This window comes from Neofelis nebulosa, chromosome 4, assembly GCF_028018385.1.
Source record: "Neofelis nebulosa isolate mNeoNeb1 chromosome 4, mNeoNeb1.pri, whole genome shotgun sequence".
NCBI classification, from domain to species: domain Eukaryota; kingdom Metazoa; phylum Chordata; class Mammalia; order Carnivora; family Felidae; genus Neofelis; species Neofelis nebulosa.
Window position 1 is genome coordinate 123,285,732 of NC_080785.1, and position 27,457 is coordinate 123,313,188.

Consider the following 27,457-nt stretch of genomic DNA (forward strand, 5'->3'; position numbering starts at 1 on the left):
TGAGCCACAAGCACCCTTCTCTCACGCACTTGGACCCAGACACACGTTAACCAGAGTTCTAACCCCGTGGTCAACCCTGGGTGACTTGAGTTTTAGTAAGTTCCTGTAATAACACAATCTTGTTTTAACTTCAACTGGACTGCGAGCAGACTATGAGGAGGTCACAACTGTCAAATTCTAAGCCAAAGTCCCTACCTTCCCCCAGTGACAGGAATTGACTTTTTATCCATATTTCCAACTCTGTGAGTGTTCTTCTGCAGGGTCTCATCTATGGTTTGAGAATGGCACACCGCTGTGTTTCTTGTAATGAGAAGTTTTATTTTTTATTTAAGAGGCTGTAACTCAGCACCTACCAAAACACCTGTGGTAAAGCACCAGCTTCTTTTACTTTTACTTTACAGCTAACTGATGTCTTAGTCTATACCAGGCCCACTGATCAGGCACTTGGAGGCTGTGGCAGGGTCTAGCTGCCATAGAAGTACCCAAAATGATTACTCCCATGATCTGGACTTACCATGTCACAAACTGGTAGCAAGCAGTCTGAAGACCACACTTTGAAGAGTGTTCTTCAAACTGGGATTAATAAGCAAATGGTCAGGGATTATCTCAGTATCTGTGATAACTGCGTGTTATTTCCGTAAAGAAAGAATTAATGACCATGTACTGGATCAAATGGCATTCTACTGCAGAACTGAGCACTGCCATTCAATTATTACATCAGTGCCTATATTGTGTTCACCATCTAAGGAACCTTCATGTGTGCAGGCTAGCAGGAAAAGCAGAGAGTATCTCCCAGGAAAATACTCTATTTGTGCTACATCCTTCAAAAGAGAAGTGAAGACAGTGTCACTGCTGTGTCAATACCAGGAAAGGTGAGATACAAGACAGCACAAAGGAGTGTCATTATACTGAACTCAACACACTCTGTTTCTGAAAAACAAGATCTTTCATCACAGTAAGTAATATGACTAACTCAAAATTCAAAGGCTTTACATTAAGTGCTGGGGTAGAACATTAACATTGGTGGCCCCCAACAAAATAGACCCTTATGTAGGCTCCTCCCACATTGACAGTGGGCTCAGCCATGTGACTTGCTTTGACCAATAGGACATCAGCAACATGCTACAAGCAGAGGCTTAATTAGTGTTGTACACTGTTGGCCTATCCTGTTGGGAACTTTGCTCTTAGAGCCAGTCACCACGCTGTGAAGAAGCCTAAGACGGTCATGCGGAGAGAGAGAGGAAGGGAGGGAGAAAGAGATGTCCCAACCTTAGAGAACCAGAAATGTGAGTAAAGCACCTTGGATGTACTAGCCCCAGTCACCAGCCCACCACAGTTTTACAATACACTGAACAGTGACCAGCAGACGAAATAGCCAGCTTAGCTCCAGTCAAGCCATTGAATTGTGAGAAGCAATAAAAGGCTTATTTTTTTTAATCCATTAAATTGCTGGAGTAGTTTATTATACAGCAATAGATAACTGAATCAAGGGTATATGTTAAAAGAACTAGGTGCATAAGGTATTTATATAAGCTTACAGCTATTCAAACCTGATAGGTATTTAGATCTCCTAATAATGTTTTAAATCAACAATGAGTAACCCACTCTTTTAAAAAAGGAAATCATACATTAATTCAATGTTAGGGACAGGTATATTTTTGTTGCTGTTGTTGTTGCATGGGCTCTAAAGAGCCAACGGATAAAAATGTCGGTCCATCAGCAGCAGAAGGACATGATCTTGTTAACCTCACTCTGTTTTCAATCTCCTTTTTTCCTTCATCCCTATTTTTCACCATTAAAGAAATCCTAGCATATGTGTATTTGGGGAAACCTACTTACATTCTTTCTATCCTAGGCAGGAAACACACACACACACACACACACACACACACACACACACACACACACCCAGAGCCTAGTATCATTCTGACCTGAGCACTAAAAGTTACAAAGATAGCCGTAAAATAACCTAAACCCAAAGACTAAGCATTTCCTAGAAGAATGAAGGAAAGAGCCTTTCAAAGCTATATGAAAGAAGCTTCCCAACCAGAACCACCCACAAAACTGAACACTGAAAATATACTTTCCTTCCTCCAAAGATGCCTTCTGCTTGCTCTTCAATATGTTCAAAGTCAAGAGTACCTGAAAATTTAGAGAACACAGCTTCAGGTGCAGAAAGGTCTAGAAAAACAGGATGTTGGTGAACTTTCCCAAAAATAGACTTGCCCCTGCCCATAGGTTAACCTCAAGTCTTCCAGAATCTTATACTGCAAACCTGTGAAGCCACATCAACTCAGATCACACTGTCCAGCAGCTCCGGTGTGCGATGTTCCACATTTCTGCCAATTTCCTACCCACTCGTGATCCCCTTAGTAGAGCAGAGTGATGACCTTGTGCCAAGGAAGCTCAGGCCTTGATAGGTGGGATTATGTCTACTACCCCTTATTCTTCACCACTATTTCCTGGGCAGGGGAAAACTTCCATCATGAGTAAAAGCTGCTGGTGGACGCTATTTTCTTAGAGGGTTATGTTTTGTTTTTTTGGCATTTCTGTAACCACAACACTAGAACCCTAAGTGGTCCTATGATTAAGACACTCCAAGATGGAAGAAAAGAAAACCTAACCCAAAAGAGATCCGAACTCTTTTAATTATTCCTCTGCCCAAAAAGGGTAACTCCCAGGATTTTGTTCTAAATTACAGTAATATTCAAAATATTCATATTTTACCTTTTGTAGTGTGTACTGTTTGAATCCCCAGCTTTTATTAGTCCCACATCCCATTCTATGGCTGAAATCCCATTCTGAAATCACTAACCTGGTACGTTACTTGGCCCCTCTTGGCTGCTGCCTCCGGAGGATGTTTCTGAAGTCTGGGAATTGCTTTCATCAAATTCTCGCTTAAATATACACAGGAGGCAGGAGATCCTATAATCCAACCTCACATTCAAAATAAACTAAAGATTCAAGTGGAAATGGAAACAGATTGGTTACATTAGCATACCACCTGTAACACTGTGCCAACCCACCGCACTCTGGCTGGGTCTGGTATCTGCTGCATCAATTACCTTAAGCATTAAGGGAACCAAATATTTGGCTTAGACTTCAACAGTTACTTCAACAACAGACTGCCATGGGGTCTATCAAATCTGTCTGCAGCACCTCTGCATCTAAACTTCAGCATCCCGATAATTAATTTAATAATCAGAACAATTAATCACTCACTACTTACTCCATCCTCTATAAAACATTATTTTTTGCAACTATTAAATCCCAACTCTGGTCTATGAGAACGGTGATGTTGGCCACTTTGCTTTTAAAAAATTAAGAGAGAAAAATGTTTTTACTACTAGAAATTAGCTTGGTTTTGTCTTTTTCATTTCTGATGGTTTCCTTTGATTTATATACTAACTCTTGGGTTCCTTCTTCATTCTCTCTGCCTCTCCCCTGCTTGCACTCTGTCTCTCTCGCTCTCAAAAAATAAATAAGTATTGAGAAAAAAAAAAGAAAAGAATAGAAAATCAAAGTTCAAGACCCTGGTGACCTTCCTCAATCCCAGGACAGACACTTCTCCCAGACTATACTACCTAGGCTTGCCTTCCAAGGTCTTGGGTCATGGTTTCCTACTTACTACTGGATACCCCATTTGGTTTCTTTCCAGAGTCTCCAACTCAGTATTGTATAAAACTAACAATGTCAGTCCTGCCTGGGTTCTCTCATCCTGAATCAACCTCAGTCAATCTAACCCTCCCTCTCTGATACACACATCTCATCAGTGACGATGTCCTGTTGGCTCCACCTCTACCAAGTCTCCTGGATCTTTCCTATCATTTATCCTTGCTCACATCTTCATAATCTCCTGCCTTGCCATACCAGATCCAGCTCCCAAAGGGGCCTATTCTTAGGTCAGTCCCCTACATAAAAACTCTCAAAGGCTCACCACTAAATAAAATCCTGGCGCTTTAGGCACCCGGAGTGCTTAGGCACCCAGAGTGCTCTAGAACCTGGTCTGCTCCTCCTTTCCAATCTTATTTCTGACAAGCTCCATACACTCTATGTCCTTGCCCAAGGAGAGTTGTTACTGGTCCATGTGATGTCATGCTCTGGTCTGACATGCTCCAAGTTCAAGGGGACTTGAGAAGGTCCCCTTGTTTCTATACTATAAATCCTTTTCAGGGTTAAAAGGAGAGTTAAGATCCTACCTCTTCTGTAAAAACCTTCTCTGGTGCTTACCAAATGAGATCCCATGACCCACCCTTGTGTCCCAAGAGAACATTTTCCTCACAGTTTTATTTGCATGAAGACACAGCTTCATCACATCTTATTTTCCTCTTAGACTATATAATCTCTGGTGGATACAGTCCCTGTCCAAATCATCTGTGCATTCCTGCCAGTGCCCGGCAAAGCACCTTGCATATGGGAGAGGGTCAGTAAGCATTTGATGAAACAATGAATCCACCAACCAACTGCTGTCTGTTCTCAGATGGCTACAGTGAGAGGACCTCAAGGTATCATCAAGTTTTACAACACATCACTTCTTTTTTTTTTTTTTTTTTTTTCTTTGAGAAAGACAGGGTGCGAGCAGGGATGGGGCAGAAAGTAGAGGGATACATAATCCATGGCCTAAAAGTCCTCCACAACTTTTGTTCAGGCATAAGTTCAATGAGGTTTCTTCCCAAGTCATTCTCTACAGCCTTAAATATTTGAGGACTCTAATAGATGTTTTCAAACTACTGATACAATGTGATTCAGACTCAAGAGACAAATTAAGTCTACAAACATTTATAACCATCTACTACATGTTCTGGGGTTGGGATTAGGCAGCATGGGAGAAAGAAGTGGTAACAGTTTTCTATTCACTAAGGAACAAATAATTCTGTTGATGAATAAAAACGAAGTATGAACAGAAAGAGGAAAACACAGAATGTCATGAGATCAGGAGGGTTTTCATAGCTAAGATCAAACCCTATCTTCAGGAGACTGGCTCCCGGACCTCATTTTGCCCATGTAGGGAGTTTACTCCTACAATTATCCTCTCTCTCCTGTGTCAACAACTTGTCCCTCTCTACCTGACCATTCCATTCAGGATACAAACTTGCTATAATCTCCCAACTTAAAACTTATTACAACAAAAACTTCCTGTCACCAACAATCACCCTTCAGTCACTTCCCCACTTCTCTATACATCTTTATACCAAATCTCCTCAAAGAGTTTTGTACTTACTCTCCCTGATTCATCTTCTTCCATTCCCTCTTGAACCCAACCTATTCCAAAATTTGCCAAGTGTACTCCCACCTCAGGGTCTTCTCACTGTTATTCCCTCTGCCTCAGAGAATTTTCCTAGATACTCATATATTAGGTTCCTCACTTCATTCAGGTCTCTGATCATGTTCCCTTACTAGAGAGGCCCTGTCTGACAACCCCATTGAAAGAAATATCCCTGGCCCCACCTTCCGGTGGCCTCCAAACCATCCTGACCCTCTTATATTTTAGCATCCTTACCACTTACCACTATCTGACATAGCATACCTGTTGTTTAATATGCCTCTGACTCTTACCAATATGTAGGCTCTTTAGAAACAGGAAATTAATATATGCTGTTCAGCCCCGGATCTCAAATGCTTAAAAGTACTTGGCACAGAATCAATTTCAATAAATACTGAATGAATGAAAGAATTAATGAATGAATGAAAAAGGCAGGGAGGCAGTTAATGGAACCTCAAGCTGAGTTGTGAGCAATAAATAAGCAAGAAATCTGTCTTTATGGAGAAGAATACCTATGTGAGTTCTAAGCAAAGGGAGCATCTTGGGTGCAGACCTAGAGGCCAATGGTGATGGAAAGCTAAGGTAACTAGAGGAAGTTGTGTCATGGCTGGCAGGAAAAGGGCACACTGGGGAGGGGTATGAGATGACAAAAGGATGAAGACAGCTGGTTCATAAATGGCACTTAACAATGAGCTAAGAATTTGCCTCCACTCTCTTCCCAGAAAGTCTAGGGCTTTATAAAAGGAGGGACACAATCCAAAATGGTAGCCCTATGAAGTACATTCTGTCCCCACCACCTCTGGCTGAGACGGTTACCTGGAGTATTTCAATGATCTTCAACTTGGTGTCCATGACCATGATATCCTCCTTCTCTGGCTCTGTCTGCTTCACGTTGCCTTCAGGGGCAGCAGCCATAGGAGTCATGGGTAAAAAGCCTCCTCCGCGGAGCACCACCTGGGTCATCAGCTCTCCAACCCCATGGATGGACCGCATTACATTACTTCCTAGGAAGAGCCAGGACAGACCCCAGTCATGACAACACTCCGGGAGAGTACTCTGAGGCACCTGACAAGGAGCACGACTCTAAACATATTTAACAAATCTGTCCCAACACGTTCTCAGGATCCAAGGAACTGGAAAGGGTTAATACCCATCAAAAATACGGGGAAAAAAGAGTAGTGGAAAACAGATGGGCTTTGAAATCCATAAAGGAGCACTCTGGTATATTAATTCGCCTGCCAAATTTTACTGGTCACCTAGCACATGCTTGTTGCTACCCACAAAATTAAGGGCACAGGAGCTAACGAGGCACAAATTGAGTGCTGCTACAAACACTGATCTCAAGTACGCAGGATTACCTCTGAGGCTCAGTTTTTTCATCTATAAAATGAGACTAAAGGAGCTCAGAGGATGAAATAGTGAAATATATGTGAAATGATTGAGCACAGGATCTAACACAGTATTTTTCTGTTCTAGCTATAGAGACAAGGTCAACAATTATCCGTATGTGAGTACATAGTAGGTACCTAAAGCAGAAGAAAAAATAAACATATAAAAGCGGAGTTATCTATTCACAGACTGGAAATACAATACTCAGATACAAGCCAGGATTTTATTTCATCATATACTAATATCATCATTGAATGCCTCATGATACATTGAAGACAAGGATAGGACATGTGTTCTTAAGAGATAAGCATTCAATTTGTTAGGTAACTTTCAAGTGGTTTTGCAAAATTTCCTAAGGAGAAATACAGATAGACTCATATATGAAGGAAACAGAGCAAAATGTGAATAATCAAGGACCCATATGTATTGGTATCGGCTGTGCTATTCTTTCAGCTTTTTTGTTCAAAACGTCCACAATAAAAAGTCAAGAAGAAAAGGACAGGACATCACAGGGAAACATGACAAGAGTAGTAACAGAAGAGGCTGGGAGGGCATGTCCCGGGTGTGCAGGTGCCAGCAAATATCACTTCTCCACTTTGCCATGACATTCTTACCTTTATTCTCTTCTCCTTTCGCCATCTTACTAATGGGAAAGATGGTCGTCACATGCACACAGTCCAGTATGGCCAGGAGAATTTTGGTCAATCGTAGAAGGTCAGAGAAGTTGTAGAAACCAAAGTAGATGAGATTCCTAGCTAAATTTACAACCTATTATATTAAAATGAGAGAGAGTGAGAGAGAGATGGTATTAGGTCAACTGCATCCTTTAGTTCCGTTTTATGCTAATTTATAAATGTCTGATTCTGACCCTTCTTATGGTAAGAGGAGACATATATTTTGCTTGCATTTCTGATCAAATTCCACTTTGTTTTCTAAGGAGAAAAAATAAGAAACAAAAACCTGCAAAGCTACTGATCTGTTTTAATAACTAGTTGATAAAAAACTGACATAATCATCTGTGGAGTGTGGATGGAACTGGAGGATACTATGCTAAGTGAAATTAGTCAGAGAAAGACAAAAATCATATGACTTCACTCATATGGGGACTTTAAGAGACAAAACAGATGAACATAGGGGAAGGGAAATAAAAATAATATAAAAACAGGGAGGGGGACAAAACAGAAGAGACTCATAAATATGGAGAACAAACTAAGGGTTACGGGAGAGGTTTTGGGAGGGAGAGGATGGGATAAATGGGTAAGGGGCACTAAAGAATCTACTCCTGAAATCATTGTTGCACTATATGCTAACTAATTTGGATGTAATTTTTTTTAAAAAATTTAAAAATTAAAAATAAATAAATAAATAAATAAATAAATAAATAAATAAATAAAAAAGATACTGCAGGGCAAGCCACGTTGCAGCCCAACAGGACACAGAAAACAATATTGCCATCCTTGGAAATAGACTCCTCAAAAGGAAAACTGGTCTCAAAAAGAAACATTTTAAGTCAAAGGTAATAAGGATTTGTGTCCCTCAAATGATTAATCTATGATGGATCCCAAGCATAGTCTGTTTCTTTCCTGTTGTTTTTAAGATCACGTACAGAGTATACGTAATGTTCTATCATTTTATGTGATTCAATTAACTCTGGATATTTATTCTACCAGCATAACTACCAGTAAGTCAAGCGACTGGTATTCGTTCTATTTTCTTGTGGAACAAAATTGAGCTCAATTCCCTTTTATTACAAAACCGGAGTATCATCACAGAAATCACCACATGCTAAAATATTTTCTATTTATCCCAGAGAAAAATGACCAATGAAAAGCAGGTAAAACATATAGATTATTTCATCATGAATTACCTCAAATGTAAGCTTATTTTTCTCCTTATCAGAGAAAGGAAACCTCTGACAAACCACATCTCTTAAATACTCCTCCACAAATTCCATGGTCTGAGCAAACCTCTCCTTAATTTCATCTTTGGAAGCTCCGCTACTATCATAGCTAAAAGGAAAAGAGAAAGAAAAGGAAATCAGGGGCGCCTGGGTGGCTCAGTGGGTTAAGAGCCTGACTTCAGCTCAGGTCACAATCTCATGGTTCATGGGTTCAAGTCCTGCATTGGGCTCTGTGCTGACAGCTCCAGAGCCTGGATGGAACCTGCTTTGGATTCTGTGCCTCCCTCTCTCTGCCCCTCCCCCGTTTGCACTCTGTCTCTCTCACTCTCCAAAATAAATAAATATTGGGAAAAAAACACAAAGAAAATGAAATAAAAGTTGAAGATCCTGGGGCCCCTGGGTGGCTCGGTTAAGCGTCTGACTTCGGTTGAGATCATGATCTTGCGGTTCGTGAGTTGGAGCCCTCTATCAGGCTCTGTGCTGACAGCTCAGAGCCTGGAGTCTGCTTCAGATTCTGAGTCTGCTTCAGATTCTGTGTCTCCCTCTCTCTCTTCCCTTCCCTTGCTCACACTCTCTCTGTCAAAAATAAACATTTAAAAAAATTTAACAAAAAAAAAGTTCAATATCTTCCCTGTTGAGCCTTCCCCAGCTGCTCAGCCACAAAGCCAACATCCCCTCCCCAAAATCCCCTCTCCTACCCTCTGTCCTTAATTTATTTCTCCTCCTTAGCAAGTATCACTAAGACATGTAATCATTTATCTTGTTTATATCTTTTCTCCCCATCTAGTGTACAGATAGTGTTTTGGTTTGTTCACTGATACATTAGTTAAGGCTGACACAGAGACAAATATTTGTTGAATTACAAAAAAAAAGACAAGACAAAAAATAGAAGTATGCCATCTTTTGCATTCTTGAAAAAAAAATACACTTCACCTTTCATCTATGCTTTAACTAGACTGAACTTGACCATAAGTGGTCTACAGTGACACAAAACATTAATGAGGTTTTAAAGCAGCAGGCTCACTCATCAATGGCGATCTCCGAGGGAATCTCAGACCAGAGGCGGGCATATTTCACGGGAGTGACTTGTTCCTGGGGATCTCGGTCCACGTGCATATGAAGCATGAGGCGGCAGAAGGATGCCCTCAGGTCATAGGGCAGGTTCTCATCAGACATGCAGCGGAGAATGAGATCTACATCCAGCTGGCCTGATATTTCATTGATGGCCAGGTACTGGCGGTCTAGACACATCCTAGCAAAAAGGTTCAACTGATACCTGAAGAAAAGAAAAGTTATGTGAAGAAATCAGAAATCATTGAGCATAGGGGTGCCTTGGTGGCACTGTCAGTTAAACGTCCAACTTTGGCTCAGGTCCATCATCTCACAGCCCGTGAGTTCAAGCCGCATGTTAGGCTCTGTAGTGACAGCTCAGAGTCCGTAGCCTGCTTCGGATTCTGTGTCTCCCTCTCTCTCTGCCCCTCCCCTGCTCACACTCTGTCTCTCTTTCTCAAAATATGTAATAAAACATTTAAAACAAGAGAAATTATTGAGGATGAATGGCAACACACAGCAAGACCATTTGAATATCCCCAACTTTCACAGGAGTGACATTTGGCCACCTGATCTTATACATCGACACCCTTAAATTGCCTGTGTACCAAGGAAATGAAGAAACTGTTCAGGCTTTACCACCAGTCATACAAGTCCACCCTGCTGAGTTGGAGTAATTATGTGACTACTTGATTCCATTTTGTCCTTGTTTGTTTTATGAAAAAAAGGGGGGGAAATGTTATATTTAAAATGGTTGTCTATTTCCTCAGCTGTTTTTTTATACAGTACATTAAAGACCATGTAGAAAATGTTAAACATCATCTCCCATACTGAATCTCATAGAAATTTTATCATCCTCTTTGGATCTTATCTCATTTCAGCCTACTCTTTGACTTCTACATGAAAAACATGTTGTGCAAAGTAGGGGACTCCTCAAACTGTTTTGTTTTCTTCCTCATCCAACTACATGTGATCTTTGTCACCTTCTGAACTGGACCATAGAAGTACCCTTTCCCATTCACCCTCAGGAGAAGATACATCAGACATTAAAAGAAAAAACAACTTGTAATGTGAAATCAAAAAGCTATAAGCTTCCAATGTGGCCAATACTGACTTCTGAATCCAAAATCCTATTTATTATTGATAACCATGAGTTGAAAATGTTCTCAATCTCACTAGATTTCAGTGGATACAGATTAAAATATGATTCTATTTCATGCTTATAAAATTACCAAAGAGTAAAAAGCATCACAATATTCACAGGTAGCAAACACCAGGAGAAACAAAGTTCTCACAACTGGTGTGAGTGTGCACCACAATACCCAATCTAGGATCGCTCAGTGAAACTTGCCAATTCAACAATTCCACTCCTAATAGGAAAGACAAACTCTCACTCATACGCATACCTTTTAAATAAGGAGGTCCCCTGACATGAAAAACTAAATTGTGGCATATGATGGAATATCCAAGAGCAATGAAAACATGGCATAATAAAAGGGAATGCCATCCAGAAGTCGAAATTAGAGAAACAGATCTACCACCATTAACATGAGCACATTTCAGAAACAATACAGGATAAATGAGACAAGTACAGTACCATTTACATACAGTCCTAAGAACTGGCAAAATGCTATATATTTTTTATGAATACATACAAATGTAGTAAAACAAACACAGAGAATGTAGGAGAGTATACACTACATGCATGAATGGGAGGGAAGAGAACACAGGAGCTATCAAAGGGCACTGTAGCTGCAAAGTTTTACTTGTTAAAAAATGCCCTAAGCACTTTTCCATCTTTGCTTCTCTATTCTTTGAAAAGTTTTCCTTGGCTCTCTTGCCCCTTCATTTCCTTTCCACTGCCTTCCCTTGAGGTGGCAGGGCCAGCAGATCTTAAAGCTGGGACCCGGGAGACCCTAGGGCCAGATGAGGTAACCGGCAGAGGTGGAGAGTGAGCAAACAAGGATGCACACCAGGTAAAAGGCCAGCCAGGTTTCTCTCAAGAGTAAGTTATCAATACGGAAAGGTGAAGGCTATAACAACACTATGGTGTGAGAAAGGAACTGGAAGTACAGATGGGGATGGGACTCATGGTTTTATTCTGTATTTGTACAGGGGCACCTGGGTGGCTCAGTCGGTTAACCATCCTACTCTTAACTTAGGCTCAGGTCGTGATCTCATGGTTTGTGAGTTTGAACCCCACGTGAAACTCTGTGCTGATGGTGCAGAGCCTGCTTGGGATTCTCTCTCCCCTCCCTCTTTCTCTGCCCCTCCCCAACTTGTACTTGCTCCCACGCTCAAAAAAAATATTTGTACAGATATAGAAAGACATATATGTTATGTGTGTGTATAAACATACACACATGTATGAATACACGTATTCATATTCTAGCTCTGTCTGCAAAATTCTATGAGGTTGGCACTACTGTCTCTATTTTGCAGATAAAGGAGCTGGGGCATGAAGAGGTATATGACTTGGCCAAAGGCAAAAAAACCTAATAAGTAGAAAGGTCAGGATTTGAACACAAGCAATGTGACCACATGATATGCGCCTGTATGCTATTATTCTGTTAAGGACAAATAGTAATGAGGGGCCGATGCAAGCACTCACTGTTTTCCCTACTTGGCCACGTCCAGGAATCAATTTACTACCTAAGTACCAATGAAACCTTACACGCCCAAATCCTAAAATCTACATCTTTTGCTAGATAGGTGACAACATGTGATTATGTGGAGCAATCAATAAGCAAGCAGTAAATTCCTCATCAATTCCCTCCAGGGCAGCCTGAACTGAGCCCAGCGGGACTCCCCATCACCTGTAGTAGCTGAGAACATCGCGGTCCTCCTTCTGCCCTTCTTTGGCATCTTGGGCCAGTTCCCGGACACTTTTGCTGCGAATCTCCTTGCTGCTGTCCCTCCAAAAGAGCCACACCTCTTCCTCGTCTTCTCCTGCTTCCAGAGCATTCTCTCCAGTAGAAACACCCTCAAATTCAAAACGAGAAAGAACCAGCCTGGAAAATAAGAGGAGGAGTAGTGAAAACTCCTTATGTTAGCAATACTTGCTAATCTAAGATCAACTCTAGCAATATATTGAAATCTAGCTTCACTTTCAGCATAGGGGTGCCTGGGTGGCTTAGCTGGTGAGGCGGCCGACTTTGGGTCAGGTCATGATCTCGCAGTTTGTGGGTTTGAGCCCCGCATTGGGTTGTGTGCTGACAGCTCAGAGCCTGCAGCCTGCTTCGATTCTGTGTCTCCCTGTCTCTTTCTGCCCCTCCTCCACTCAGGCTCTGTCTCTCAAAATTAAAAAAAAAAATTAAAAAAAAACATAAAAAACTTTTAGCATAAAAACACATAGATAACCTTTTTTTTTTTTGCCCCTCAATGGCAAAATCACAAAGAGCCAAACTCTTCATATACTTTATTCCAGTGGTGCTCAAGCAGGTGATTTTGTCTGCCCTGCACCCTCCCCAGGAGACACTGGGCAATGTCTGCAAACATTTTAACATTTTTGTTTGTCCCAACTGAGTGGGAGGGGTACAATGAGCATCTAGTGGGTAGAAGCCAAGGATGCTGCTAAACACACAGATAGTCCATCATGATTAACAGTTATTCAGGCCCAAATGCCAAAATGCTGAGAGGTTGCATTAGCCCAAACCCAAAATTAAGTTATGAGAAGCAAAAAAAAACAAAAAAACAACTAAACAAAAAAAGCAACAAACAAACAAACCCGACTAGAGCTCAGGGCATAATTCAGTTTTGGGTTTTGTTTTGGTTTCTAAACACTGGCCCTATTACTAGTACTGTACTTATCAGGAAAACTGTTCCCCTGATAAAAAATCAATCACTACTATTACCAAAATTTTTATGTACCACTAAACACATTTTCAACAGTGATAATTAAAAAGCTCTTTCCTACAGTGACCTAACATCACCATTGAATTATCTCCTTTAACTTTTAAAACTGGTGATCCTACCCAAAGAACTTTAAACTCTTAACATTAAATCAAGTATGTGCAAAATGGTCTCTGGTGAATTCACATTATTTTTAAGCCAATGTGCAAGGGGCACATGGGTGGGTCAGATGGCTAAGTATCTGCTGATTTCAGCTCAGGTCATGATTTCACAATTTTGTGAGTTCAAGTCCCACATCAGGCTCTGTGCTGACAGTGTGGAGCCTTCTTGGGATTCTCCCTCTCTCACTCTGCCCCTCCCCTGCTTGCCTTTCTCAAAATAAAACTTAAAAAAATGTATTAAAAAAATAAATATATTCAAAAATAAATAAATAAACCAGTGTGCAAAGTGATACCTATATACAGAGGAGGCCACTCTAAAGGTAAACTGAATTCCCCTATCAAAGACCTTTGCATAAGCAAGATCCCATGCCAGCTCATCTGACTTCAGACCAAGTCTAAAGAAATCAAAGTGTTAAGTTCTATTATCCTAGAGTGCAGACATCCACTAGACCACACATTCTCCATCTAAATCCCTTCCTCGTCTGTATCTTTAACCCCAATAGCCCCCACTCACTTGGTCTCAATCAGGATGTCGGCATTGGTTGGATTCAGCACAGCTTTACATATCAGTTCCTGGGTCACCGGGATCGATTTGTTCATGGAAACACAGAGGTCGGAGAGGTAATCTAAGAATCTATGGAGAAAGAGAAAGCAAACGAAATGTTTTCTGTAGCCACAGTAGAGGTTTGGCTCTCGGAGCCAGACTCCTCCTCAAGCGGACAGACCCAACGTATCTTCAACACAAGAAACTAGAGACATTTTAGGTTTTAGTGCCAGTGTCTACAGCACCAGCAGAAACCCAGTTGCGCGAAGAGAAGAAATCAAGAAAGGAGAAAAAGAAAAAAGATGGCAAGGGCCAGGGCAGATGAACAGATGATGAGATTAAAATGAAACAAACAAGACAAGGAAGACATTTGCATAAGGAAGAAATGGTGGAGATGGAGGAGGACCAGAGAGGTGAGGAAAGGCTCTGAGGCCTGAGGGCCCAAGTTGGAATCCCTGTTCTCATTAGTGATATTCTGATATGCAGTGTTACATGGGAATATGTCTTAACCTCACTTTTCTCATCTTCAGGAGAGGGTAACGTAAAACCTTGTAGGACTGTCCTGAGGATTAAATGCAATAATACATGTCAAGTGCTTATTTAGTTGACTCCCTGAACATAAGAATGCTCCATGGAACATTCTTCATCTTTATGGGGTGGGAGGAGTCACTTTATAACAACACTATCAGCTCTCATTGTGTCTCAGTGTGACCATTCACCATACCTATATTATAAACTACTTTCCACTGCTTCTGAAATGCTGTAGATCTTAATGAGGAGAAGAAAAGAGGAAAGGGGGGGGGAGATCTATGTGAATGAGAAATGACAGAACTGTAATGTAAAATAGAAACACTCAAGTGACAACTAAGTTTGCAAAAGACTCTTACTGATGACACTTGGGGGAGGTGTTCTAAGTGATAATTAGGGGGTGCTAAACTGTGAATAAATGGCCATCACTGTGATTTCCTGTGCATCTACCAAGTGCCAGGCACTTCACGTGTATTTATTCTCGTTCAATTTTCATAAACACCCATTTAGCATAGAAGAAAATTAAAGCTCAAGCAGAAAGAGAAAGTCACCCAGATGGCCAAGTGCAGAACTAGGATTCCACTACGGGTCTATCCCAGTACCGTGTTCTTTCCACTACTCACCCAAGAGCCTCTCCAGACCAGCCTAACCGAAATCTGTCACCGGCAGCCCTCCAAAGGAAACCTCGCCAAAAGCACCCTGACTAGCTCAATGCCTGCATCTTCAAGGCACAGACACCTTCGGTGGATCAGACCCACTTCCACCTCACCTGGGCTCCCTGTTCTTTCGCACCAGACTGACAAACGTGTCGATCTCAGCAGCGGTGATGTGTTTTTCCAGGAGTTTTCGGTTATTGTGAAGAAGGGCGGTGATGGTGTCTTCGGCCAACACATCATAGCCAATCTGCTTCTGCATAAAGCCAAACTGCTTGGCTATGTACTCCTTTTAAGGATGAAAAGGGAGATCAAGCGGGGAGAACAGAAGATTTTAAGGTTAACCCCAAACTAAGCAAAGCAGCAACCTTCCCTGGCGAGAAGGACTGTTCATAAGGGAAATCCTAGTGAGGTAACTTTCTACAACTTTCTCATCTAGGTCAACAGCTGCAAACTCCCTCACACCCTTGGTTTTACTAAACCCGCCACACAAATGTAATTAAGCAAATTACCCTGTATGTACAGATGGGCATTTTATCAAATGCACAGTATAAATATTAATGCGGTGACTTATTTTTCTAAAAGGTCAAAAGCTGTTTTTCAGCTGTGATTTTATTGCTAATTCAAGAGGACTTAACTGTGCCTTATTGCTCTGTGCTGCTGAATAAACATACTTAAGCCTACCTAGATATTTAGAACAGTACCACCCTATTTTGTTTTCTTTATCTGGGGTGAAAATACATTTGCATAGTCAATGGGGAGCAGAATCAAGTGAGGAATACCTAAGCCAGCCAATCATATTCACAGAACACATAAAAACATCGCTGGCTTCTCTCTTTGGGGAGCAGACATGACATTCCATAAAAAATATATGAGAAGTCAGGGAAATCTCTTGTCGGTATTTGTTTCTATTCAGAGACGTTTCCTGCCTAAGACAGACTCAAAGTTTAAACGGCACTTGAAACTTGGTTTAATGTTTCAAAATTAATTCCCAAATCCTAAAAACTACTCAGGGTGTTTACAGTGGACACTGGCCACTTTTCAGCCCATACTCAGTAAGGATGCATGTTTGGTAATTAATCAGCCTTCAGGGACAGACTGCTGCTGGGTGGCAGACAATCCATAACAACAAGCAAAGACATTCAATGTAGCAGCAACAGGTGGGACTGGTTTGGCCTTTTCATGTACAAGCAAAATGTGCTAGTACACTCTAGAGGCTCTGATGTATCCTCATTGGAAGATGGCAGAGAGGAACAGAACAAAAATCTCTTTGGCACTATTTGAGTATGGTTTTAATGCACTAGCAGAATTAAAGTAACCAGAGCACCCAAAGGCAACCTGTCCAGGCTAATGAACAAAGCATCATAGGTATATGATACCTTCTATTTAGATAATAGCAAAGGCTAAGTCAAAAGCTTATACTTGCTAACAAGGTTATATCTAATACTTGAGAGCACTGCTGAAGTTTAACACTTTCTTCATGACAGAACAGAACAATTTTCATTACAGAGAGAAGTTTAAATTTAAAGGCCAGATGTGGTAGCAGTCCAAAGTTTACAAACAAAAGTCTTTTGTAACACAATGCAGAGAGGAGGAGTCAAGGTTATGATAAGCATCATCTGTGCACCTACACTAATTCAATGCAGTACAAGACTTCTCAGCCTCAGCACTACTGACTTTCTGGGTTGGGTAACTGTTTGTTGTTGGGGGATGTCTTGTGCATTATTGGATATTCAATAGCATCCGTGGCTTCTACCCACCAGATGCCCCCTCGCCCCGTCCCACCCAAGTTGTGACACTCAAAAAGGTCTCCAGATATTGCCAAGTATTTCCTGGGGGACAAAATTACTCCCAGCCGAGAACTACTAAGTGTGGCAACACAGTTTCTAGGTTTCCTTACAATGGCAAATTGATGGGAGACCCCAGAGAGGTTAGAACGTTTATCTCATGAGGACACTATATACAGTGTCATGACACAGATAAGAATTTAGAATACCATAAAACATGAGCCACAACCAAGATAAAGTTACCAGCACAGATGGAAGATATGGAAGGGAGCAAGAAGATTCCACTCTTGCTTTAATATATACACATGCAATCATTTCCCTGATTTTTAAGATAACGTGCCATAAAAAATACTAGAAATGTACTAACAGTATAAAAAAAAAAATCTCACTGAAAGGTGGCTGCAGAAGGGGACTTCTTGGGTATCCTTCTTAAGGACTCTAGAATGTATCTTCTTCTCAGGCTTGCAAAATATCTATTTCCTTTCTGCACACAAACCTAATGAACTATTCTCTAGCCATTAAGTAATTACAGATTTAACACTTAGAACTCATGAGGCAAGTAAGTGAACTTCAGGGACAAAACTGCCTATCACTTCCCATCAATCCTAAATCCCAACCTGGTTTTTCCTGTAGTCTTGCTGAGAGTGTCTCAGGACCCTGTAGCAGAGCCGACAGATATGTCTGAAAGGAGCATGCCGCTGGTCCCCAAGCTCCTCGAGCCGCAGCATTGGGCCATCGCCACAGTCTGTGAACGGGGCTTGTAACAATTTGAAGATCTGGTTGTGAGAAGGAAGAATAAACACCGTCACCATTTAGTGTGTTAATGGCTAGTCCTCTGTCACAAACTAATAGAACCTCCTGGGAGGCAGCACTATATAGGCCACTCTCTCTACATCAATGTCAGTAACCTGAAAATTGTACACCCACTCATCACAGTCCACCTGGACCTAACTGGTCCTCAAACACTTCCCAGTACAGTGTGTAGGGCTGTGGTTAAGAGTGTGGACTCTGCAATCAGCAGATTCTAGGCTGAAATCATTCACCTGCATTATTCCCTAGTGGTATAGAACACAGTCAAGGTAACCTTTGGTTTTCTCAGGAGTAAAACAGAAAGAACACTACCCAGCTCACAAGGGAGTGCTAAGGATAAAAGATTAAAAACTGTCAGTTGCATAAATATAGTGCTCAGCAAAGGCTTCTGCCACGGAATCTGATCATTTTGGCCCCTCAAGGAATTGTTATTGTGGAAATGAGCATTGGCATTGAGCCAATCTAATCTGGGAGGTCATCACCTGAAACAGCTGAACATAATTTCTTCTTGGACTAGAAAACCATGCTGAAACATGATGAAGTGTTAATAAATTTTGTCTTTCATCAACCAACAGGAAAAAGTGTTCTCAAATCCCAAGTTCCTATGGAGAACTGTAGGAGTAGTAACTAATATATTTTTCTTTGGGTTTTAGTGGCCAGGAATTTCTATGCCAAGCGTACACCCCCATCTCTGACAGCTTTAGAGAACTATATAGTATGCATTTCTGTGCACTTCACCTACCCTTGTCACTTACCTCCCTACAATTTATCTTTACACCAGCTTACTTAAATTTATACCAGATAATAGCATCTATATGTCCTGTAAGCCATTACTCATTCTTTGTGGTAAGATCTTGTGTTGATTTATGGAAGTCCCTGTAAGAGCTTATACAGGCCTGAGTTTACCAAATCCTCCAAATTTTCCAGTCCTATGAAATAACATTAAGAACACATGGCACTTATTATTTTTGATGAAAATGCAGTTGTCAACTGAACTCTTCTTGGAGTTCCTAACAGGTGAATTGTTACATGCTGACTCAACAAGTGTGTTGTCAATTTAACTGAGCTATAAAAGCCTGGGTGGCTCAGTTGGTTAAGTATCCAGCTTCGGCTTAGGTCATGATCTCGCATTTAGTGACTTCGAGCCCTGCATCGGGCTCTGTGCCATCAGCTCAGAGCCTAGAGACTGCTTCAGATTCTCCCTCCCTCCCTCTCTCTCTCTCTCTCTCTCTCTCTCTCAAGCAAATAAACATTAAAAAAAAATTAACTGAGCTATGAAGCCATGAAAAGACACAGAGGAACCTTAGATGCATATTATTAAGTGAGAGAAAGGCTACATAGTGTATGATTTCAACCACATGACATTCTGGAAAAGGCAAAACGACGGAGGCAATAAAAGGATCAGTGGGTGCCAGGGGTTGAGGGCAGGGAGGGATGAACAGGCAGAGTACAGAAAGTTTTTAGGTCAGTGACAATACTCTGTATGAATCTATCATGATGGGTATGTTATTATACATTTGCCTAAATCCAGAGAATGCATACCACCGAGTGAACCCCAATGTCAACTCTAGATTTGGGGAAATTATGATGTGTCAATGTACGTTCAGCAATTGTAACAAATGTATCACTACAGCGGAGGATATTAATGATAGGTGAGGCTATGCATATGTAGAAGCAGGAGGTATACGTTAACTCTGTGCTTTCCATGCATTACTGTTATGAACTTAGAACTGCTCTATAAAATCAAGTCTGTTTTCTTCAAAAGTCAGCTGATCAAGCCTTCCAGGTGGGAACCAGTCATGTCCCTCTGTAAGAGCAGTGATCCCACTGATTTCTTACAGAGATCCCAATATGTTGCATCTCACAGACCTGCTTGAGAATATTCTGTTCTCTCATCAGCTTCTGCCGTTCTCTGTTAGGCTTGGAGAAGACCACTTCAAGCACATCTTGACCAGAGTTAGTGCCACCAGTGACAAAGTAAACCAAGTCTTCCAGCAGCTTGGTTACAGACCTTGAGAGCAAAGAAGCTATTAGAGATGGGAAATGTTCGACGTGTAACAGGCTGAAAACTTTACCTTGAAAGACCCAGGCCTAATGAGGCACTTAAACACAAACAAGTCCTTTCTTCCCAATTTCCTCAAAAGTGAGGACCAATGACCAAAAAGAGTAAAATACACACAACACATTATTGTCCACAAAAGGATAAACACCTTCACAAAATATGAGCCTTCAAATTTTACGTCAGAGTAACTGTGGCCCCTATCATTTATTAGAAAGTTCTAGAGGCCAAACTAGAGACTGAGAAAAAGGTCTTTACAATTTTAGAGACTTTCAAAGAAGTGAGTGTGGTTCTTGAAAATCACAAGTTAAAGCCACATATAAATGTTAAGGCCTGACCCTCTCACACAAAGCTGTTCAGAGTTGGCATTTTCTCTTTCTGCAAACAACAGATTTAAGAGCTCCACAGTGGGTGAGGTTGAATATGTCTGGTTCTTACGTGAAGCCCTTACCTTCTTTCATTCTGAGTGATGGTGCCTTTCTCCAGCTTCCCAGCTATAGAGCCCAGCACCTTGCTGGCGTCATTGGCAAAATCCAGGTCCCGAACCTCAGCAGGAGAAACCGGAACTATAGCAAATGCTTCCTTATCCTCCTTCACAGGGGAGGTGCCAATCTGAAAAGCAAAATGGTCTTTATGGGATTGTCTCTTGGACTGAGACAGTAAAACATTAATCAAAATACTATTTATGTGACACTGGGCAATCCAAGCAGCTGGAGCTATCTCGCAGTTAGAATCAACTAGACACAGAAAAACATATGAAACGAAGTACCTCAAATCATTAACAGTTGTTACCTCTAGAGATTGTTACCGTGGGAAAGAAGGAGGCAGAAAGGGGGCTCTGTTATCATTTTACACCTTCATTTGTGAAAAGAAGTATGTTAAGACTGTTACAATTGTAAAACATGTTTATAAACACATAGGGAGGTGTGCCTGAGTGGCTCAGTGGGTTAAGCATGTGAATCTTGATTTCAGCTCAGATCAAGATCTCTTGGTTCCTGAAAATGAGCCTCACATTTGGGGCCTGGTTGGGATTTTCTCTCTCTCCCCGCCCCCCTGCCTCTCTGAGCCTCCCCGACTTGTGCGTGTGCATGCACACACATGCTCTCTTTCAAAATAAAACATTTAAAAATAAATAAATAGGTGGGAGACTACGTGGCTCAGTTGGTTAACCATCCAACTTCAGGTTATGATCTCACATTTCATGAGTTTGAGTCCGGGTCGGGTTCTGTGCAGACAGCTCAGAGCCTGGAGCTTGCTTCGGATTCTGTGTTTCCCTCTCTCTCTGCCCTTCCTCTGCTTACGCTCTCAAAAATAAACACTAATTTTTTTAATAAATAAAAATAAGTAAGCAAACACATAGGGAAAAAACAAATGAGCAAAATAATTATTGACTCAAAGTATCATATGGGCAGACACTGTACCAATCTTTTAACTTTTCTATATACTTGAAAATGTTCATAAAAATAGAAAAAAAAATTCCAGTAACCTCCCCCATCACTAAAAAAACAAACTAAGAGTATCATTTGACTTTTTCAAAACAAAATCCCTATGTTTGTGTTTTTATTTTTTATGACCCTAGAGAAGGTAGGGAAGGAGAGGTGGGCTTCAGGGAGAGAAATTAAAGGGGCTAAAAGTACTTCCAAAAAAATAAAAGTGTTTATTTAAAGACAGAGAGAAAGAAATAATAAAGATTGGGGAAAACCAACTAGGTATGTGATGTGCCTCAAGGCACAAGCAAACACTCCCCCAGCCAAAATCATCCTTCAAACAGACATGAAATCCAGACAATTGCTCAACCTTTAGGGCAAAAGCCATGGAATAAAAGGTTCTGGTTATTTAAAAAAGCCTAGGCTTGCTTTAGCCAAGTCCCTTGGAGAGAATTCTTTCACTGCATTCAAGTCTGTCCATGACTACCTGTGGCCAAAGCAACAAAATGCAGCTCCCTCCTCCCCAATGTGTCCTCAAAGGAGCCCTTTCATTAGGGAGCACAAGACCAAAGGAGGCAGCCAAGTTCCAGAACTTACTTTCAGCATTACAGGTTTTTCTTCTTCCTTGTCGATTGGGATATTTGTGCTATGAACCCAGGTATTAGTGCAAAGGTGTCTGAGTCGGACATAGGAGTTTCTGGGGGGAAAAATAAAAGGATTTGGGTGACAGGAATTTTTAGGTTCTCTAAAGCCACTGGACTAGAATATATTCTATTAAAATAAAACGGGATACCAAAATGGTTTCCTGCTACATACACTAGACAATATAAACCGAGGCACAAATGAATGCACACCAAAATATGTTTTAATGTATTTACAATAAAAAATCATTCATAATGATTCTAACATTGTGATATGCTGTATTTCTAAATGTAAGATCACTCCTGTGAATGAATATCCCAGAACGGAGCATGAGACAGAGTAACAAAAACTATTGACTATATATTAATGCATATCACGAGAAATGATAGAGCAATGCATGAAATTTTCCTATGGATCCATGAAGCAAAAAATAAAATTACCAGGATAAAATGTGAGTCAATATTTAATAATCTTGTGGTAAGGAAGGCCTTTGAAGCACATAGCAACATACAAGGTTCATCAATTTTAAAAGTAAAAGAGGGATACATCTTATAATATTGTTTACATTTTTCATCTTCCATAAAGCAAAAAAAAAAAAAAAAACCATCATGAACAAAGTTGAAAGAAAAAGGACAACTTGGGAAAATAAAAGAATAACACAAAGCACAAAAAGGTAATTAATCTGCATATATAAAGAGATCTTTAAATCAGTAAGAAAAAAATGGGAAAAGTGGAAAGGAAAATAAGACAATGACATCAGCCAGTAACTTAATAAAGCAATATAAACTGCCAATAAACTTGCAAGTATACATTTAATTTCCTTAATATACAATTTACACAAATAAAAACTATGCATCTTTTTACTGAATGTCTTCCAAAGATCTTAAGAGACCGACATAACCCAGTATTTACAAGAGTTTAGGGAAATGACCTCTCCCCGCACTCACGATGACAGTGTCAACAAATTAAACTCTAGAAGGGAGTCTGGCACTTTGTAAAGCAAGTAAAATGTACCTATCTTTTCAACTAGCAATCTCATTTTTAGATGGTTCGCCTAAGACATGACAACCCAAGTACAAACTGGGGCATAAGTATGTTCAACAAGGCATTATATACGGTAGTAAAAAACTAAACAATCCAATGTCTCAATAACGGACTAGCTAATTATTGTACATGCAGTGGAATACTAAAAAGTTATTTAAAAAAGATTACAATCGATATTTACGTGGAAATATGTACAGAACATATCATTCAATGAAAAATTGTTAAAAATAGCTTATAATTTTTATTAATGGCAAATTATACAGAGGTATTCTGCATGCCCAGAGACTTGTCTAAAACTACATAAACCCTAATGTTAACAGTGTTTATATCTGAATGGTTAAATTTTACATAATCTTTATTTGCTTCTTTGCTCTCCACGATGTTAACACATTTTTGTGGCTTTACAATGGACATGGATAATTTTACAACATTTTCCAATTTTGCTTTAAGGAAGTAATTGAAATAGTGGCATCATTTTTGCATCAGGAATCCACCCCATCAGTGAGACAAGACCAATGAACACCAAACAATAGTAAGTAACATGAAATGCAAATGAAAAAGCATTAAGTTGGGAGACAGTCAAGGTATGCACTGAAGCACTTTTAGAGGAGGAGATCAATGAGGGTACACAAAGTCATGGACATTTTCTGATACAGAAAACTTGAATTGGAACTTTAAACACTGTTGGGGCTCGGGCAGACAAGGGACCAAAGAAAATACTTGCATTAAGAGGAATTTAGAGCAATGGTAGAGACATGGAAAAGAGGTGGGGGCAAGGGGCATCAAACCAGACACCTATCTTTAGTACACACTCTCTGCCTTCCGCTTTTGTTCATTATACCTGTCCTGAATATTCCAAGTAAGGGCAACCATAGTGATATTTAACTAGAATGAATATACATCAAGCAACATGAAGAAGAAACCTGACAGAGATGTGCCAATTCTTTTTTGTCTGAGTGACATGGACTAATTCTCTGAATTTCAAAATATAACCAAAGCCTGGAGCTTAGCTTTTAATTGGATGATTACCTTCTGTAAAGTTCTATGTCAAATTATATTTGAGACACAAAAGGGTGTTCTATCAATTCATCCCAAGTGTCATTCCCAATCCTTAACTCAAAAGCCATAGTATCAGGACAATTACAAAAGCAGTCACAAAGTTAGATGCTCTCACAGTGTTCATCTAAGGCGTCTATTTTACATATACTGGAATTTTATTATCTTATTCAGTATACCCAGGATTTGCCATTATCCTTTTCACTTCGGCTTGGAAAGATTCTTCTAACCATTGACTATCACAAAAATTCCTTTGCTGATAACATTTTAGAGACATTCATTTATCTACTTTCAGTCTTCCTCATCTTCAAACAAGCTATATTTAGCACAACTTTAAGATGCAGGGAAATGAGTGTACTACTCCTAAAGCTTTTTGATTCCTCCACAGGACAAATGAATGGGAAGCCATTCAATTCTGGCTCTCACATTGTTGGTCAGGGGCAAGAATGAATAAAAATTTTTAAAGTTAAGACCAAGCTCAAGATTGTAACTGGTAATTAATACTAGTAGACCATGCCGGACACTTCTCCCATGGTGAATGCAAGGCTTCCATTGTTTAAGAGTTTAGAATCCATCTACCCATGGACAGCTATCCACAAAGACAGTTTTCCAATTTGGCTATGTTACCTAAAAGCTTAGACCTCCCCTTCCTACAGCATCATGCAAATTTCCAACCCACTGGGGAATATGGCCAACATGCTCACTCCTCTTGCCAAGGAAATGCATGAAACACCTTGTGATGGAACAATGTGGTATTTTACATCACAGCGTTCTGTTTTTTGCTATCCCTTGCAAACTAAAACATTTAACATGTAAGATAAACGTCATTCCCTTGTCTCCTGGGAACCTGAACAAATGCATTAGATAACTTCCTGAAGAGAGGACACAACATATGGAAATTTACTTAAACCAAAATGGAAATGGGTTTTACAAACCTGTACCTATCTAGTTAACAAGTCAATGAAAAAGGAAGCTTTTAAAAGGCAATCTACCCTACCCAAATCATATTTAAAAAGGATCTCAGAGTGGATCAAAGACCTAAGAGTAAAAACCAAAAACCATAAAAGTCTTAAAAGAAAACATGAGCATAAATGTTTGTGACCTTGGAATGTGCAATGGTTTAAGAAACTGAAAGCATAAGCAATCAACGAAAAAACAGATAGGACTTTGACAAAATTAAAAACTTTTGTACTTCAAGAGACACCATCTAGAAAGTGAAAAGACAACCTAGAGAATGGTCGAAAATTCTGGCAAATCACTTACCTGGTAAGGGATCTGTCTTGAGAAAAAAAGAACACTTAAAACTCAATAATAAAAAGACAACTCAATTTTTGAAATGGGCAAAAAATAATGGGCAAAGGATGTGAAGAGATACTTCTCCTAAGATGATACACAAGTAGCCAATACGCACATGAAACGATGATGAACCTCACAGACAGAAAAATCAAAACCACAATGAGAGGGGTGCCTGGTGGCTCAGTTGGTTAGGCATCCAACTTTGGCTCAGGTCATGATCTTGCAGTTCGTGACTTCAAGCCCCACATCAGGCTCTGTGCTATCAGCACAGAGGCACAGAGCCTGCTTCAGATTCTGTGACTCCCTCTCTTCTCTGTCCTTCCCCCGCTCCAAGCTCTCTCTCTCAAAATTAAACATTAAAAATTTTTTTAAAAAAAAGAAACACAACGAGATACCACCTCACACTTACCAGGATAACTCAAACAAACAAACAAAAAGAGTAACAAGTATTGGAAAGAATGTAGAAAAAGTGGAACCCTCAGACACAGGTGGTAGGAATGTAAAATGCTGGATCCATGTTGAAAAACCATCTGGCAGCTCCTCAAAATGTTACACAGAGTTACTGCATGACACAGCATTCCAGTCCTAGGTATATACCCAAGAGAATGAAAACTTATGTCCCCCCAGAATGTGTACAAGAATGTTCAAAGTGGCATAATAGCCAAAAAGGGCAACAACACAAATGGGCATCAAGTAATAAGTGGGTAAATATGGGGCACCTGGCTGGCTCAGTCAGAAAAGCACACAACTCTTCATCTTGAGGTCGTGAGGCTGAGCCCCTTTGAGCATAAAGAGTACTTAAAACATAAATAAATAAATAAATGAAAGAGTAAATTTTAAATATATATATAAAAAAAAGGATTAGGCATTAGCCCTTTTTTTTTTTCTTCTTTAAGGAGGTTTCACACCCAGCATGGAGCCCAAAGTGGGGCTTGAAGTCACAACTGTAAGATCAAGACCTGAGATGTGATCAAGAATCAGACACCCAACTAACTGAGCCAATTAGGCACTCCCAACCCTTTTTTTAAAAAAGAAAATAAGGGGGCGCCTGGGTAGCTCAGTCAGTTAAGCAACCGACTTCGGCTCAGGTCATGATCTCACGGTTTGTGAGTTCGGGCCCCGCGTCGGGCTCTGTGCTGCCAGCTCAGAGTCTGGAGCCTGTTTCAGATTCTGTGTCTCTCTCTTTCTCTCTCTGACCCTCCCCCACTCATGCTCTGTCTCTGTCAGAAATAAATAAACATTAAAAAAAAATTTTTTTTTAAATAATAAAATAAAAAATAAATAAAAAAGAAAATAAGGGCACCCAGGTGGCTCAGTCAGTTAAGCATCCGACTCTGGACTTCAGCTCAGGTCACAGTTTCCAGATTCGTGGTGCAAGCCGCCCATTGGGCTCTGAGCTGACAGTTCTACCTCTCTCTCTGCCCCTCCCTGCTCTCTCTCAAAATAGATAAATGAACATTTAAAAATAAAATAAAATAAAAAAATAAGTAGATGGGGCACCTGGGTAGCTCATTCAGTTTAAGTGTCTGACTTCGGCTCAGGTCATGATCTCAATGGTTTGTGGGCTTAAGCCCTGCAACGGACTCTCTACTGACAGCTTGGAGCCTGCTTCACAGTCTGTGTCTTCCTCCCTCTCTGCAATGCCCCCCCACTGTTCATGCTCTCTCTCTCAAAAATACACAAACATTAAAAAAAAAATTTATAATTAAAAAAAATAAGTGGATAAATACGTGTTATAACCATATAATGAAATATTATTCAACAATAAAATAAAATGAAGGGCTAAAATATGCTTTAACATGAATGAACCTTAAAAATACTAAGTGAAATACACCAGTCACAAAAGAGTGCATGATACATGATTCCATTTAGATGAAATGTCCAGATCAGGCAGATCAATAAAGACATGAAGCAGGTAAGTCTAAGGCTGGATGTGGAGAACAGGGAAATAACAGTAACTGAGAAAGGGTGTGGTGTTCTTTTTTGGGAAGAATGA

At 40.3% G+C, this 27,457-nt stretch overlaps 1 protein-coding gene and 1 long non-coding RNA gene across 8 annotated transcripts in view; one reads left to right on the top strand and one right to left on the bottom strand.

The window, feature by feature from the left end:
* The window catches only part of ITPR1 (inositol 1,4,5-trisphosphate receptor type 1), a 330,414-nt gene that overhangs the window by 153,452 nt on the left and 149,505 nt on the right, over positions 1-27,457 (bottom strand). For 5 of the 7 annotated variants that reach the window (XM_058726158.1, XM_058726156.1, XM_058726157.1 and 2 more), the window contains 13 exons: positions 22,021-22,120; positions 20,448-20,608; positions 19,807-19,948; positions 17,745-17,903; positions 15,457-15,629; positions 14,130-14,249; positions 12,419-12,613; positions 9,577-9,828; positions 8,520-8,661; positions 7,267-7,420; positions 6,080-6,267; positions 2,816-2,954; positions 2,084-2,142 (listed from right to left, as the gene is read on the bottom strand). In XM_058726158.1, coding sequence (XP_058582141.1) covers positions 2,084-2,142; positions 2,816-2,954; positions 6,080-6,267; positions 7,267-7,420; positions 8,520-8,661; positions 9,577-9,828; positions 12,419-12,613; positions 14,130-14,249; positions 15,457-15,629; positions 17,745-17,903; positions 19,807-19,948; positions 20,448-20,608; positions 22,021-22,120 — 1,984 coding nt within the window. The remainder of the gene's footprint in view (positions 1-2,083; positions 2,143-2,815; positions 2,955-6,079; positions 6,268-7,266; positions 7,421-8,519; positions 8,662-9,576; positions 9,829-12,418; positions 12,614-14,129; positions 14,250-15,456; positions 15,630-17,744; positions 17,904-19,806; positions 19,949-20,447; positions 20,609-22,020; positions 22,121-27,457) is intronic. The other 2 variants (XM_058726155.1, XM_058726153.1) reach the window with 1 other exon arrangement.
* LOC131509869 (uncharacterized) lies at positions 605-12,608 on the top strand. The gene is made up of 2 exons (XR_009260743.1): positions 605-955; positions 12,382-12,608. It is a non-coding gene; the product is annotated as an uncharacterized LOC131509869 (long non-coding RNA).